The sequence below is a fragment of the Mobula birostris genome, chromosome 17 (genome assembly GCF_030028105.1).
Source record: "Mobula birostris isolate sMobBir1 chromosome 17, sMobBir1.hap1, whole genome shotgun sequence".
In the NCBI taxonomy this organism is placed as follows: Eukaryota; Metazoa; Chordata; class Chondrichthyes; order Myliobatiformes; family Myliobatidae; genus Mobula; species Mobula birostris.
The window spans coordinates 51,778,866-51,793,989 of NC_092386.1; the positions used below are offsets into that span (position 1 = coordinate 51,778,866).

A 15,124-nucleotide genomic window follows, 5' to 3' on the forward strand; every position below is an offset into this window, starting at 1 on the left:
TTCTTACCCCATCCCTAATTTATGTATGTATGTATGTATGTATGTATGTATGTATGTATTTATTTATTTATTTTTCTTTCTATTTCCCTCTCACAATAACTCCTTGCCTGTTCTCCATCTTCCTCTGGTGCTCCCCTCCCCCTTTCTTTCTTCCAAGGCCTTCCATCTCATGATACTCCCCCTTCTCCAGCCTTGTATCCCTTTTGCCAATCAACTTTCCAGCTCTTGGCTTCATCCCTCCGCCTCCGGTCTTCTCCTATCATTTCGGGTCTCCTCCTCCCACTTTCAAATCTCTTTCTATCTCTTTTTTCCATTAGTCCTGATGAAGGGTCTTGACCCAAAACGTTGACTGTACCTCTTCCTATAGATGCTGCCTGGCCTACTGTGTTCCACCATCATCTTGTGTGTGTTGCTCGAATTCCCAGCATCTGCAGATTTTCTCGTGTTGTCATTTGATATTAACTCTATTTTTCTAATTTTATAGACATGGTGAGGATTTTCAACTTTCTGTTTCATTTCAGATTTCAAGCACCTGCAGGTTTTGATCTCTCACAATTCCAGCAATGTTTCTCTCTCCCTGCGTGCCCTGTTTTCATTCACTTCCTATTTACATCACAAGACAGCTTTTTCTCCGTTGATCTCATTATCACTTGCATCTTTCAGTCTCTCTAGGTCCTGACCATATCACATAAATCCCCTTTGTTCATCCCTTTTTCTTCCCTGCATCTTAAAACATATCTGACTTCTACCTTCTACCTGTTTTAATGGAAGGGCATAAACTTAAATCAGAATTCTGTTTCTCTCTCCACAGATGCTGCTTCAAATTCTAAGTACCTCCAGCATCTTCTGTTTGAGGCACATTGTGTAGTTTAACACTGAGAATAGGTGCAGTACGTTACTTACAAGAACAAAGTAGTACAGATGGTGTACATATAAAATAAAAAAACTGAAAATGCTGGAAACACTCAACAAGTCAATGCGATTGTAATTGGGAGATTACCGTAGCAACCTTGCAATTGGGCGTCAGGATAGCATACATAGCATGACATTATTGCAGCGCAGGGCATCAGAATTTGCAGTTCGATCCTAGCATCCTCTGTAAGGAATCTCGGTACATCATGGAATGAATGCATGGGCTTTCTCTGGGTCCTCTGGTTTCGTACCCCCATCCAAAGATGTACTGGGTGGGTTAATTGATCATTTTAAATTATCCAGTGAGTAGGTTAGGATTAAATCGGGAGTGTCAGGGCTGTTGGGTGGTATGGCTCCAAGTACTAGAATGTCCTATTCTACATTGTATTCCAAATACATGAAATAAAAAAAATCTTTGGAGAGAGTGGAATCTAATGTTACAGGTAATCAAACTGAGCCAGTAACTATTTCTCTGTCCATGGAGATTATCTAATCTGCTGAACTAACTGCATTGCTTACAATCACAGTTTGAAAAATAAATTATTTATTATTGCTGAAAGAGAAAAGCTCTTGCTAGGACTGTAACAATCTTTTACAGAAAAAAAGAAATAATGGTATATATTTACACAGATTAAAAGTAGCTCCACTATAACTTCGCTGTCCCTGGAGACGAAATGAGCATTTTAATAACATGACTGACTGATTGCTGGCATCAAACAAAGGTAAGGGGAATCATTTGAACTCAAGCCAAAAACTTGGTTTCATTTGTCAGTCTTCTTCACAGTTGAATTCTGGGTTAAAATTCTGGATTCATCAATATGTGAAAGTCCACATGACCAGTCTTCACTGATGGTATTTATACTAAAGCTACTCCTCTCCTCCAAAACTACCCAGTTAACTTAGCACTGGAGGACTTTCACACTGTAAACTCCTGCCCTCTTGAAACTGAAAATACCGCACTACCACAGTGCAAATGATCATGTGATGACGTGAATAAAGTCTGCCTTTAGAATTGCATCAACTCCACGTGACACTTCCGTAAACTAGTGATAATGAAGACCTTGTTCGTGTCTATTGTCTACTATAAGATTTATTTCTTCCTTGGTCGGTATCAACTCTGGGGTTACCATGAGACCTCAGAATTTTTCTTTTACACATGCTGGACCTAAAGCCAGGAACAAGGAGGTTAAATGCTGAGATTTACCATTAATGGATTCACTTTCCTGAATATGTATATTTGTACACAATTACAGTTTTCTGATCTCTGGCCTGTGATGAAAGTGTGAATATAAAATTATGCAGGAAGTCCTACTACGATTCTCAGGGTTTCGACCTGCAAAGGGTCTGTGCCTGCAGTAGATGAAATTAGTGAATCTTTATACTGTATTTGGAAGGAATAATAGAAGAGCAGATTATTACTTAAATGGTGAAAGATTACAGCATGCTGTTGTGCAGAGGGACTTGGGAGTGCTTGTTCATGAATCACAAAAAAGTTGGCTTGCAGGTACAACAGGTTATTAAGAAGGCAAATGGAATGTTGGCCTTTTTTGCTACAGGGATTGAAGTCAAGAGCAGGGAGGTCTTGCTGCAACTATACAGGGTACTGGTGAGGTCGCACCTGAAGTATTGTGTGCAGTTCTGGTCTCCGTACATGAGGAAGGATATACTGGCTTTGGAGGCAGTGCAGAGGAGGTTCACAAGGTTGATTCCAGGGATGAAGGGGTTAACCTATGTGGGGAGATTGAGTCACCTGGGACTATACTCTCTGGAATTCAGAAGAATGAGAGGGGATCTTATAGAAACATACACAGTTTTGAAAGGGATAGATAAGATAGAAGTAGGAAAGTTGTTTCCATTGGTAGGTGAGACTAGAACTAGGGGACATTGCTTCAAGATTCAGGGGAGAAGATTTAGGATGGAGATGAGGAGAAACTGTTTTTCCTAGGGAGTGGTGAATCTGAGGAATGCTCTGCCTCAGAAGGCAGTGGAGGCCAATTCTTTGGATGCCTTCGAAAAAGAGTTAGATAGAGCTCTTAATGATAGCGGAGTCAAGGGATATGGGGAGAAGGCAGGAATGGGGTATTGATTGTAGATGAGCAGTCATGATCACAGTGAATGGCAGTGCTGGCTCGAAGGGCCAAATGGCCTACTCCTGCACCTATTGTCTATTGTCTATTATCTGTGGAATCCTCTGCCCAGGGAAGCAGTTGAGGCTTCTTCACTAAATATACTTAAGATACAGTTAGATAGATTTTTACATAGTAGGGGAATTAAGGGTTATGGGGAAAAGGCAGGTAGGTGGAGCTGAGCTTATGGACAGATCAGCCATGGTCTTATTGAATGGCGGGGCAGGCTCGATGGGCCGGATGGCCTACTCCTGCTCCTACTTCTTATGTTCACTGTGTATTTTCTATGAATCTAATATCACTCTGATACCGTAATAGTGCAAATGAATTTCTTATCCAATTTGTTTCATTTATGGAAATAATATCATGATTGCACTGGAAAACTAGAATAGCTCAATATTTTTTGCCACATGGACTAAAATAATAGAAAATAAAGAACTTATTGTGTCCAAGATGAAAGTATGGGAGGGATCTCAGATGCAAGGTTTTACACAGAGAGTGCTGAGTGTGTTGAATGCCCTGCCAGGGGTGGTAGTAGACGTAGATACATTAGCGGCATTTAAGAAACTCTTAGAGAGACAAAAGGATGATAGAAAAAAATGAATAGTTATGTAGGCGGGAAGGGTTAGATTGATCTTAGAATACATTAAAAGGTTGGCATAACATCATGGGCTGAAGAGCCTGCAAGGCGCTCTCGTGTTCTCTGTTCTATTTACCCAAAGGTTCATTGTGCATTGCATTGAATTAAAGGTTTTGAGAGGACTCATAACCCTGCGTAATATCTGGTTTAAATATCCTCTTTTGTTCTAAACTCAACTGACACTCATTGTGAACAACTGCCTTTCCTTCAAAGCATCCTCAGGTCTGTAGCTTTCCACAAAACTGACTGACTGAAGGAGAATAAAAAAAATATATTGAATCATTTCTGTATGTTAACCGTTTCATCAGTGGCGGCATATCCTCAATGAAGGTGGTCAAATTTCTGACCAACAGTCATCAAGTTTCTTTATTTATTGACGATGCTATTTTAAGCACTGAACATAGAAAAAAATGATTTCAACATGAGAATAATTTTTGGTTAATTTTCAAAAGGGCTTGCATCCTCAGAGAAACATCAATATTTGCAGCATCCCATGCAAATACACTTCTCGAAGTCATCTGTGTTGTGCCTTCAAAAAGAAGACAAGTCTTGCATTTAGATAGCATCATTCAGGTCCCACATTGTACATTTGATTTTACCCTGCAAATGATCAATTGTTTGAAAAGATTGCCAATTTTAACTCCTACATAATGATATAGGGCAAAATCATTGTGTTAAAAGTGGATTGTAGATTGACAACTTCTTTGTCTACTTGGGACAAAAAGTTTGAGAAACCAAATAGCCATCTCCTCTTCTCGTATTCCTATAAAACGGGATTAACTATCAAGATGGAACTGGAGAAGGGGTAAAATTTGCAGGGATATGGCAGAGGTACAGGAAATGGATCATTCAATTTGCTCTTTCAAAGTACAGGCACAATAGGCCAAATGATGCCATATGGTTCTAAGATAATGAAGACAGAGGACTTCAGTGTTCAGTCCTTTTGCAGTGTTAGGAAGGCAGCACCAATCAGAATCATGGTACTAAATGTGATTTTTGAGTTGCTGCCCAAAGAAAGTGGTATTGTCTCTTAAGATCAAGAACCTGCTGTTCTCTCTCAACATGGCAGGATTTAAGATTTGCTGTTTATTCTCCAGTCCACACTCCCAGCCACTCAAAGTGAGGTGATGTAATAAGGAGCTGGGCCAGAACTGCTGGAGACATTTGACCATCCAACAACATTTTAAGTCTCAGCTTCGAAACCCTTGGGCCATATGATGCAGCTAATGGCAACGACAGCACAGGAGCACCAGTATAGTGCAAGGCACCAGAACAAGCTCTGAAGGATGTAGGGCAACAGTTGATTTTGTTTGGAAGTTAATTGTGTGTTGGGTTTAATTTTTGAATTGAAACCAGGCCAATGTAACTGAGTCCTGAGTTCTCGGTTCTGACCAGAAGTTAAAAATTCTGCTTAAAGAATTTACACTATCAAATCATACTCACAAATAAATCAACTGAAGTTCAGAATTTAAAGATTCTATGAGTAAAATAAATGGAAATTCCAAATGTTTGCTCGTCAGAGATCCAAATAAAGCTAGTCAAATCACTCAATAATTTAATAGAAAAAGAAAGCTTCAAAACACAAGAGATTGGGTGGTGTTCAGTAGTTTCTAAATGACCTTTTACTTTGGGTTCAAATCCAGATAGATGGTTAAGAGTTTCTTTATGCCTTGGCTGAAATAGTTCAATGCATAATGATTTTGAGCAGTCTCAAACAGTTTCATTTGGCATGGACACAATGGATAACCTTTTCCTAATTTTGTATGAATTGGCAATCTCATATGAGGCCACAGAAAATGGGAATGTCACACTAACACAGCAAGTTGTGTTCATTCCCTTGTCCATTCGTCCTTCCCCACTGCTTTCCCACCTGGAATTTGTCCTTGCAAGCAGAACAAGTGCTACACCTGCCCCTACAGTTCCTCCCTCACTACCATTCAGGGCCCTAAACAGTCCTTCCAGATGAGGTGACACTTCACCTGTGAATCTGTTGGGGTCATATACTGTGCTTCTGGTGTGGCCTCCTGTATATTGTGAGACCCAACGTAGATTGGTATACCAATTCGCCAAACACCTGCGCTCCGTATGCCAGAAAAAGCAGGATTTCTATTGCCCACTCATTTTAATTCTACTTCCCACTCTCATTCTGATATGTCCATTCACGGCCTCCTCCAGTGTCATGATGAGGCCACACTTAGGTTGGAGGGACAACTCCTTATATTCTATTGGGTAGCCGCCAACCTGATGGTATGAACGTCAATTTCTCGAACTTCCGGTAATGCCCCCCACCCTCTTTCACCATTCCCCACCTCCTTTTCCCTCCCTCAACTTATCTCCTTGCTTGCCCATCGACTCCCCCTGGTGATCCTCCCCCTTTTCTTTCTTCCATGACCTTCTGTCTCTTTCACCAATCAACTTTCCAGCTCTTCACTTCATCCCCCCCCCCTTCAGGTTTCACGTATTACCTTGTGTTTCTCCCTCCCCTCCCCCTACCTTTTAAATCTACTCCTCATCTTCTTTTTCTCCAGTCCTGCTGAAGGTTTTCGGCCCAAAACATTGACAATACTCTTATCCATAGATGCTACCTGGCCTGTCGAGTTCCTCCAGCATTTTGTATGAGTTGCACAGTAAGTTGAGGTTGGAGCTGAAGTTATCCTGATGAAACGGTGTGTGTGACATGCACTCCAAAAGTAACTCTACTTTCACTATTACAGGGATCATTTCATATTTCATGGCTTTGTACTGTTGCATATTGAAAAAGTGCGGTCCGACACTCGATGATTACCTACTCATTTGAAGTAACAGACAAAATGCCATGGTAGCGTACCTGCAATTTACCAAACCACATTAACAACTAGCTTTCAAGTTACATTTTGAATTCCTCATGGGAAAGTGCTTGGTCCTATGCTTGCTTGATTGCAAGCCTGCTACCAGGCTCATCATTCTCTGACTGTAGTTTCATCTTTCTCTATCTGCATAGGCTATGGATCCTGACCAGGGTCCAAAGAGATTTATATATTTCAGGTTGGAGGAATTCTGAGCGAGGATTGTATTTCATTGAGGGAAGAATAAGTTAGATATTGTAAAATACTTGCAATGGTTGTGTGGATCAATGCACTCTCATCTTACAAGTAAATTGATGTTTGCACCCAGATAAAAGAAGGAAGCAGAACTAAACTGGGCAACTTGACCTAGCAGTCTAACAGCATAGATTAAAAATGAGAATATTCAATTACAAATTTAAGCAGCACCTAACGGGGACAAATCCAATAATGAGCTCAAAGTGTAGTTTCCTAAAGGAAACGTTCCTTGTGAACTCGGAGTGGTGACATTCCAAATAGGTCACTGATCAAGGCGTTAATTATCAGTGATAACAGTATTTGATGAAGTTCACACATAATGGAATTTCAAGGTAAAATCAAGATCAATTTGGAAGGCAGAGGAAGAATTTGAGAAAGTTCCAGGTTTCATTGTCTAGAGTGAAAATGAGGGTTGAAGCACCAAAGTCCACAGCATTTTCTCTTCTATTAACACATTAATGACGTAGCATGGTTTATTAGTTTTTAATGGACAAAGTGGATTCACAAATAATCTGATCAATTGTGCTCTAAACCATAAAGCACATCTAAAGACCCCCATGGAGATTGGATAACACCATATAATTTACAATCTAATTTTTACGTTTGGAAATCTGACATACAACAGAAAAATTGATGGAAAAATTCAGCATATCAGGTAATATCTGGAAGGGAGAGAAACAAACCTGAAGTTCTTTCACTTTGGTATGTTAAATCTGTTTCTCTATCCATGGATGTTATTGGACCTGTCAAGAGTTTCCAGCATTTTCTATTTTTATTTCATGCCTGAGATTTGATTTGCAAAGTGAGTCCATGTTATTTTGCATTGTATGAGCAAATTGTGTCTTTCTTGACTTGTCACGCCAGTTATGGTGATGTGCATCAGAGATGAGGAGCTTCGGGAACAATTTGAAATATCTGCATTTGGGAAGTTTTCAAGTATCACAGAGAAAAACATGGAAGTACTTAAAATACTGAGTTTGGAGTTCTTACCTTTTCTTGTTCACACTCAGTTCCATCTAATGGTGGGTCCAGTTTAGTTTTACACTCTTGTTCACCTTCTAACTTACACCATAGTCCGGTACATATAACATGCTGCAAAATAAAGACAGAATACAATGACATATTCATGAGATAATCATTAAATATTTTTCATCTTCAGAGAAGAAGGGTTTAGTATGAATGAAAATCAGAAAAACTGCAAATGCTGGATAACTAAAGCAAAAACTGATAATGTTGGAAATACTCAGAAGGTCAGGCCACATCAGTGGGAAGGGAAAAAGAATTAACATTTCAGGTAGGAGACTCTTTGTTAGAACAATTTACATCAGAGTTCTGATGAAGGGTCTCCAAGCTGAAACATTAACTCTGATTACCTTTCCACAGACCCATCCTGATTTGCTGAATATTTCTATCACTTTATATTTTCAAAATTAATTTGGATTACAATTTTGCAGTACAAAGGAGTAAAATGTACGGCAATTAACAGCAAATACAGCACAAACAAAATTATAATTGCCACACAAGTGTGGAAATAATACATTGCCATCTGAGTTGCTTTGGTTATCCATACAAGTTACTATGCCAGTATCTCATTTGGAGAGTTAGCATTAAGATATGGAAATGCCATGAAGTTGCTGAATTCATTAAAAACTCTCCATAAACGTTAGTTTGGATAGGTCAAGTGTTTAGTGAATTTTTAGTTGTTTTTCTCCCCAAACAAAATTTCTGATGCTGGATGTTTAATTTTATCCCTTTTCTTCAGATTTCATTACTGCTAATATTTTAAAAAGTCTTTTTATCACTTTTTCATTTCTTATTTTTATTATTACATTTATCCCTCAGTAACATTGTATAAGATGTACGTTTAATCAAATATTATTATAACATCAATTTTAAGCTCTCCAGCTGTACTTTGTTTAAAGGATAAAAACAGCTATATGCTATTGAGACCTATCTATTTGAATGCACAGAATTTGAATACAATTTTAGTTTTAAATGATGATTGCCAGAATTTGACCAGCTTAGTGGTATTAACCAGGTACCCACAGATACCTGGTCCCGCATGGGAGGTTAGTTAGAAAAATTCAGTCGCTAGGTATACATGGAGAGGTGGTAAATTGGATTAGACATTGGCTCAATGGTAGAAGCCAAAGAGCGGTAGTAGAGAATTGCTTCTTCGAGTGGAGGCGTGTGACTAGTGGTGTGCCACAGGGATCAGTGCTGGGTCCATTGTTATTTGTCATCTATATCAATGATCTGGATGATAATGTGGTAAATTGGATCAGCAAATTTGCTGATGATGCAAAGATTGGAGGTGTAGTAGACAGTGAGGAAGGTTTTCAGAGCCTGCAGAGGGACTTGGACCAGCTGGAAAAATGAGCTGAAAAATGGCAGATGGAGTTTAATACAGACAAGTGTGCGGTATTGCATGTTGGAAGGACAAACCAAGGTAGGACATACAGGGTTAATGGTAAGGCACTGAGGAGTGCAGTAGAACAGAGGGATCTGGGAATACAGATACAAAATTCCCTAAAAGTGGCATCACAGGTAGATAGGGTCGTAAGATTGCTTTTGGTACATTGGCCTTTATCAATCAAAGTATTGAGTATAAGAGCTGGAATGTTATGATGAGGTTGTATAAGGCATTGGTGAGGCTGAATCTGGAGTATTGTGTTTAGTTTTGGTCACCAAATTACAGGAAGGATATTAATAAGGTTGAAAGAGTGCAGAGAAGGTTTACAAGGATATTGCCTGGACTTGAGAAACTCAGTTACAGAGAAAGGTTGAATAGGTTAGGACCTTATTCCCTGGAGCGTAGAAGAACGAGGGGAGATTTGATGGAGGTATATAAAATTATGATGGGTATAAATAGAGTGAATGCAAGCAGGCTTTTTCCACTGAGGCAAGGGGAGAAAAAAACCAGAGGACATGGGTTAAGGGTGAGGGGGGAAAAGTTTAAAGGGAACGTTAGGGGGGGGCTTCTTCACACAGAGAGTGGTGGGAGTATGGAATGAGCTGCCAGACGAGGTGGTAAATGCGGGTTCTTTTTTAACATTTAAAAAATAAATTGGACAGATGCATGGATGGGAGGTGTATGGAGGGATATGGTCCATGTGCAGGTCAGTGGGACTAGGCAGAAAATGGTTCGGCACAGCCAAGAAGGGCCAAAAGGCCTGTTTCTGTGCTGTAGTTTTTCTATGGTTTCTATGGTTTTTATATAGTATTCAAGAACAGATGCAATTGTCATGAAGCTGTTTGCAGAGTTCCTTAGCAATACACAAAATACTGGAGGATCTCAGTGGATCAGGTAGCGTCCATAGAGAGGAATAGACATACAACATTTCAGATCAAGACCTTTCAACTGGATTGTAAGAGAAGATAGTTAATGTAAGGGAGCGAGGATGAGGGATGAGCAAGAACTGGCAAATGATTGGTGGATCCAGGTGAGAGAGTGATTACAAAATAAGGGAAGGAAGGATAGACCAGGAGGAAAGAGAATTCATTAGGTTGAAGATTAACCAAGCAGATAATGAGGTGCTCCTCCTCTAGATTGTGTTTGGCTTCATCAATGTATAACAAATCTTCCTGGGGAATGGGAGAAAGAGGCTGAAATGCAGGAGTTGGAGCATAATTGAAGTGCTCAATGAGCAGACATTGGGAGTAACACACAAGATGCTGGAGAAACTTAACTGCCTTGGCAGCATCTATGGAAATGAATAAACAGTCGACGTTTTGGGCCGAAACACGTCATCAGGATTGGAAAGGAAGGGGGAAGGATGCCCGAATAAAAAGATGGGGTGGGGGGGGGAGGAAGACAAGCTAGAGGGTGATAGGTGAAGCCAAGTGGGTGTGAAAGGTAAATGGCCCGAGAAGAAGTAATCTGATAGGAGGAGAGAGTGAACCATAAGAGAAAGGGAAGGAGGAGAGGCACCGGGGAAGGTGATAGGCAGGTGAGAAGAAGAAGTAAGAGGACAGAATGGGGAATAGAAGAAGAGGGAAGGTGGAGGGGAAAAATTACTGGAAGGAGAAACCGAAGTTCATGGCATCAGGTTGGATGCCATCCAGACAGAATATGAGGTGTTGCACATTGGGTGTAGGGCCAGGGACGCAGTTACACCTTTGACAATACCTTCAGGTCCTGCCAGTTTTTAAGACCATATTATTCTGTGATTGAGGGGAAACAGAGAGAGGACTTTAAAATTATGAATGTGAAACTTGCTATCACAACGACTCATTAAGGCAAACAGTGCAAATGCACTTAAGGTGGCAAATTATATGGAAGGAGAGAAAAATCAAAGGATATGTTAACACAGTTAATTGAAGTTGGGTAGGAGGAGCACAATGTGTGAATAAAGGAGTATTATCTGTGAAATGTCAGATTAAGAGATTTTTTCAATTTACTTCTATTACTCTAAAGGTATTTTCAAATTGGAGAACTTTTAATTAAAACAAACCAAAAGATACACTCTGTTCAATTACACTCAAACCCCACAAAACGCTACTCCGTATAGCACTGATTCATTTCTTGGTTATTCAATTCTTTATTGAAATTTTTTTAAATGACAAAAATTCATTCTGAACAATACTTAAAACTTAGTGGCCGCCATTACAGTAAACATTTAGTCAGCCAATGAGAGTGCTTTACATACGCTCTGAGCCACTCACAACCAATCACGTATTAGATCATGCTCTGCCTCCCCTGTGTGTATAAACGCTCTTGCCAATTTATTCCATTTTTTTCACCTACAATGTCTGGAAAACGGGATGAATCTGAGGACACGGATGGAGAAGAAGAGACACCAGCAGGAAACCTTATCACAAAACTCCTCAGCACTAGCACCACCACGATCGCACAAACCATGGACCAGTTCATTGATAATGACCCTGGCAGGGAGCGAGGCAATACGGCAAAGAGAGGTGTTCTTGACATGATTTCCTGCTACCGAGAACTACTTCACGAGTGGAAACTTAAGAAAAGACAGTGAAATCTCGACGCCTTCTTGAAGCGGAAGCCAAAGTTAGAGAAGAACACACAACCTGGTCCCTCCTCTAAGATGTAACCACCAGCCGCTTCTCTCTGTGGCTGCTGTGACGTGTTGCTGCTCCATTGACGTACAGGTTAGGCCTACTTGCATGTTTGTTACTCCATGAATTACTGTGTATACATAACATATCGACATGCCCATTGACATAATGTTATAATGATCCCGCAAGGCGCTGATTTACATAGCACTCGACCTCTGAAGAATGTGTCCTCAGCGTTAAGCGGGTGAACTGTTACAATATCAATGCTTGGAAAAAGAGCAATACAATCTTTTAGCTCAAGTACTATGTGCTATGAAAAAGTCCTTGACTTCGCTCATACTTCTGATGAAGCCAAGATATGCTGGCTTCATTCAACCCTGTATTTCTTAAGTTTTGGACTGGTGCTGTTGGAGAATTTAAATATGACCCGGCTGTGCATTAGTGAAGGTGATACATAATAATGAGTACATTGCAAAATTATCCCTTTATTAACCTTTCAAAGAGTCAAATTCAAAGCAATTTCCACTATATCAAAAAGTACTGTAGTTCTCAGATGCCTTTCTAAATGGCCTCATAAACTGGAACAGCAGAATTAAAAGTAATTGTACCATACTGCAGGTCAATATGTCCACTGAGAAAAATGATGATATTCCAGAGTAACTTCAAATTCCAGCATACTGAAATCTCAATGCTCTTCTCAAATATGACTTACTGCCAGCACAGAATGGCCCAGGCAGCAGTTCTTCCCTCCAAGACTATGGTATGGGGAATTGTGCACAAACTGAGCCATAAACTGTGACGATGTTAGTCCTGTAATGTTTCCAACAGGGATTAAGTACATTCATCTCTGGATTCGTGCACGTGCCAGATAATGAGTGTATGCTCAATGACAGGATTCTTCACTAAACCTTGTCCTGCTGATTTCACACTTTCACAGCCATCGCTAACTGTCTGCATTCTGGACCTTCACAGGTATAACATTTCTACAACTACATATTAAATGTCTGAATTTCTCCAAATTTTAGAATTCACCCCTATTTACAGATCTATGCCCAAAGGATAGCATGTTGTTCCATAATCATCCAAATTAGTCATATATATATATATATATATATATATATTTGTAATCCAATAAATATTGAAAAACTATTATCAGCAAGATATAGTTTTACTTTAGACTTGAAGGTACTATGCCAAAAGTTTTATATAATATTACACTATCTACATTTTGAATGCAAGTATTAATTCTTGCAAAGAACTAGCATTAACTCCAAGGGATGAGTAACTGATTGTGGGTGCTATTACTATTGTTTTGTTTTGTAACTCTAAAACATGAAACTAATTCAAAGGAGTCCAAAATGTGAGTCTAACTTCGTGCCTACTTTAAGCGAGGCATGCACGTATCACTTAGTGGCATGATGACATATGTCATTCACGTGTTCTTACATATGACCCGTAATTAAGTACTTAAATAAACAAGAATGGTTAATCAAACAATGTATTTACAATATTACTCAAATATTACTGATATATTATATACACAGCATCCATTCTATGATTTCATGAGATTAGCATCTCTGTTCAAATCGCAGACATGTAATGCTCTAAAATATAAAAATATCTGCTATTATTAGCAAGAGTAATTTCTAGTCTCCCTTTACAAATCTGTTAATCCACACAATCATTGTGTGCCAGAGAATATTCATCTTGTTCTGACTGCATTAAAGTGCTGAAAGTATAAAGGGAAGTAATTAATAACAACCTACCTCATACTTTCAGACATTAGTAATCAAAAGACAACAGTGGGGAATTACATGCAGCTACTTCAGTACAGAAGGTTAATGAAAACATAAGGGGAAAATGCTTCATCTTATTTGCTTTAATTCTGTTCCCTTCCACTTCTCCTTCAGGAATACCCACTTTGAAGAAGTTCCTCTTCTCCCTCAGATGGGATTTCTGTCTGTCATCCTAATAACCTCAATGGTTCCTGTTTAGCTTCTTGCCTTTAATAAGATGTTGATAAAATAAATAGTTTCCACAGCTGCATCTCTTTCCTTACAAATGACTCCAACTCCTCATTTTTCAGGAGTTCCAACTGAAGTATCACCTTTAAACAGTTCAAATCTACCGATAATCACAGGCATATTAAAGTTATACAGTGTATCCTGCAAGTCATATATCCATGCATATGTTCTTGACCTCACTATATAACACTGACTCATTCTAGTTCAACACTCTCCTACACTGAGGTTCCATTTTGTTCTTCATTACATTCAATGACTCAATAAAAATACTTTTCTCCATCCTTTCAACTTCCAAACATCAAAGATCACAGATTTCAATGGCTTTAAGTATTCTTTTCAATTCTTCTACCTCTCCACACTCTGTTGAATCAATCTCTGGCTCCAGTCTCAACTCTTGTATTTTTACCCCTCTGAATGAAAAAGAAACCTTCCTTAGATTACAAACAACAGGAATTCTGCAGATGCTGGAAATTCAAGCAACATACATCAAAGTTGCTGGTGAACGCAGCAGGCCAGGCAGCATCTCTAGGAAGAGGTACGGTCGACGTTTCAGGCCGAGACCCTTCGTCAGGACTGGCGAAGGGTCTCAGCCTGAAACGTCGACTGTACCTCTTCCTAGAGATGCTGCCTGGCCTGCTGTGTTCACCAGCAACTTTGATGTGTGTTCCTTCCTCAGATTCCCTTCTCCTAAACGGATAGTCTCCAGACTTAGCCATCTCAGCCGTGGAGAAAAGGTTCCTAGTGTCTACCTTATGTCACCCATACATTCCCCTTCATCCTTGTTCACCCCCAGGAAAACAAGCATAGCCTATAAATTCTCTTCTTGTAACTGAAATTCTCCTTCCCAAGCACATAATGGAAAATTTTCTCTGCACCCTCTCCAGTTCACAGATACTCATTCCAGAGAATTGTCATGTGCCCAGATGATAAGACAAGATGTTCTTCTAGTTACTTTGGCTCTCACTATAGCAGTGGAGAAGGCTTCAAAGAGACAATTCAGAATGGGAGTGTGATTGTGGGTACAGCTGGATTATCATTTGAACATCAGAATGGCTGCTGTGGAGTGAGTGGATAGGCTCTGCAAAGCAATTACTAATTGATGTTGGAGACCACATACTGGACACCGAATGTAGTACACAAGACTGAAAGAAGTCCAAATAAATTGCTGCTTCACTTGGAATGGTTGTGTGGGTGACTAGATGGCGGGAACAGAAGAGGTGAACAGACATTAGTTGTATCTTCTCTGTTTACATGGGAAGATGCCAGGGCATGTGGAGTGGTGGTGGCGGGGGGGATGGAAGAGTAAAATATTTTTTC

At 39.7% G+C, this 15,124-nt stretch overlaps 1 protein-coding gene across 5 annotated transcripts in view; it reads right to left on the minus strand.

Annotated features, from left to right (window-relative positions):
* LOC140211678 (A disintegrin and metalloproteinase with thrombospondin motifs 19-like) overlaps positions 1-15,124 on the minus strand; it is a 387,009-nt gene that overhangs the window by 152,584 nt on the left and 219,301 nt on the right. For all 5 annotated transcript variants that reach the window (XR_011889546.1, XR_011889548.1, XR_011889547.1 and 2 more), the window contains one exon: positions 7,749-7,850. Coding sequence is in view for 2 of the 5 variants with exons in the window: in XM_072281716.1 (XP_072137817.1) it covers positions 7,749-7,850 (102 nt within the window). In the remaining 3 variants the exon portion in view is untranslated. The remainder of the gene's footprint in view (positions 1-7,748; positions 7,851-15,124) is intronic.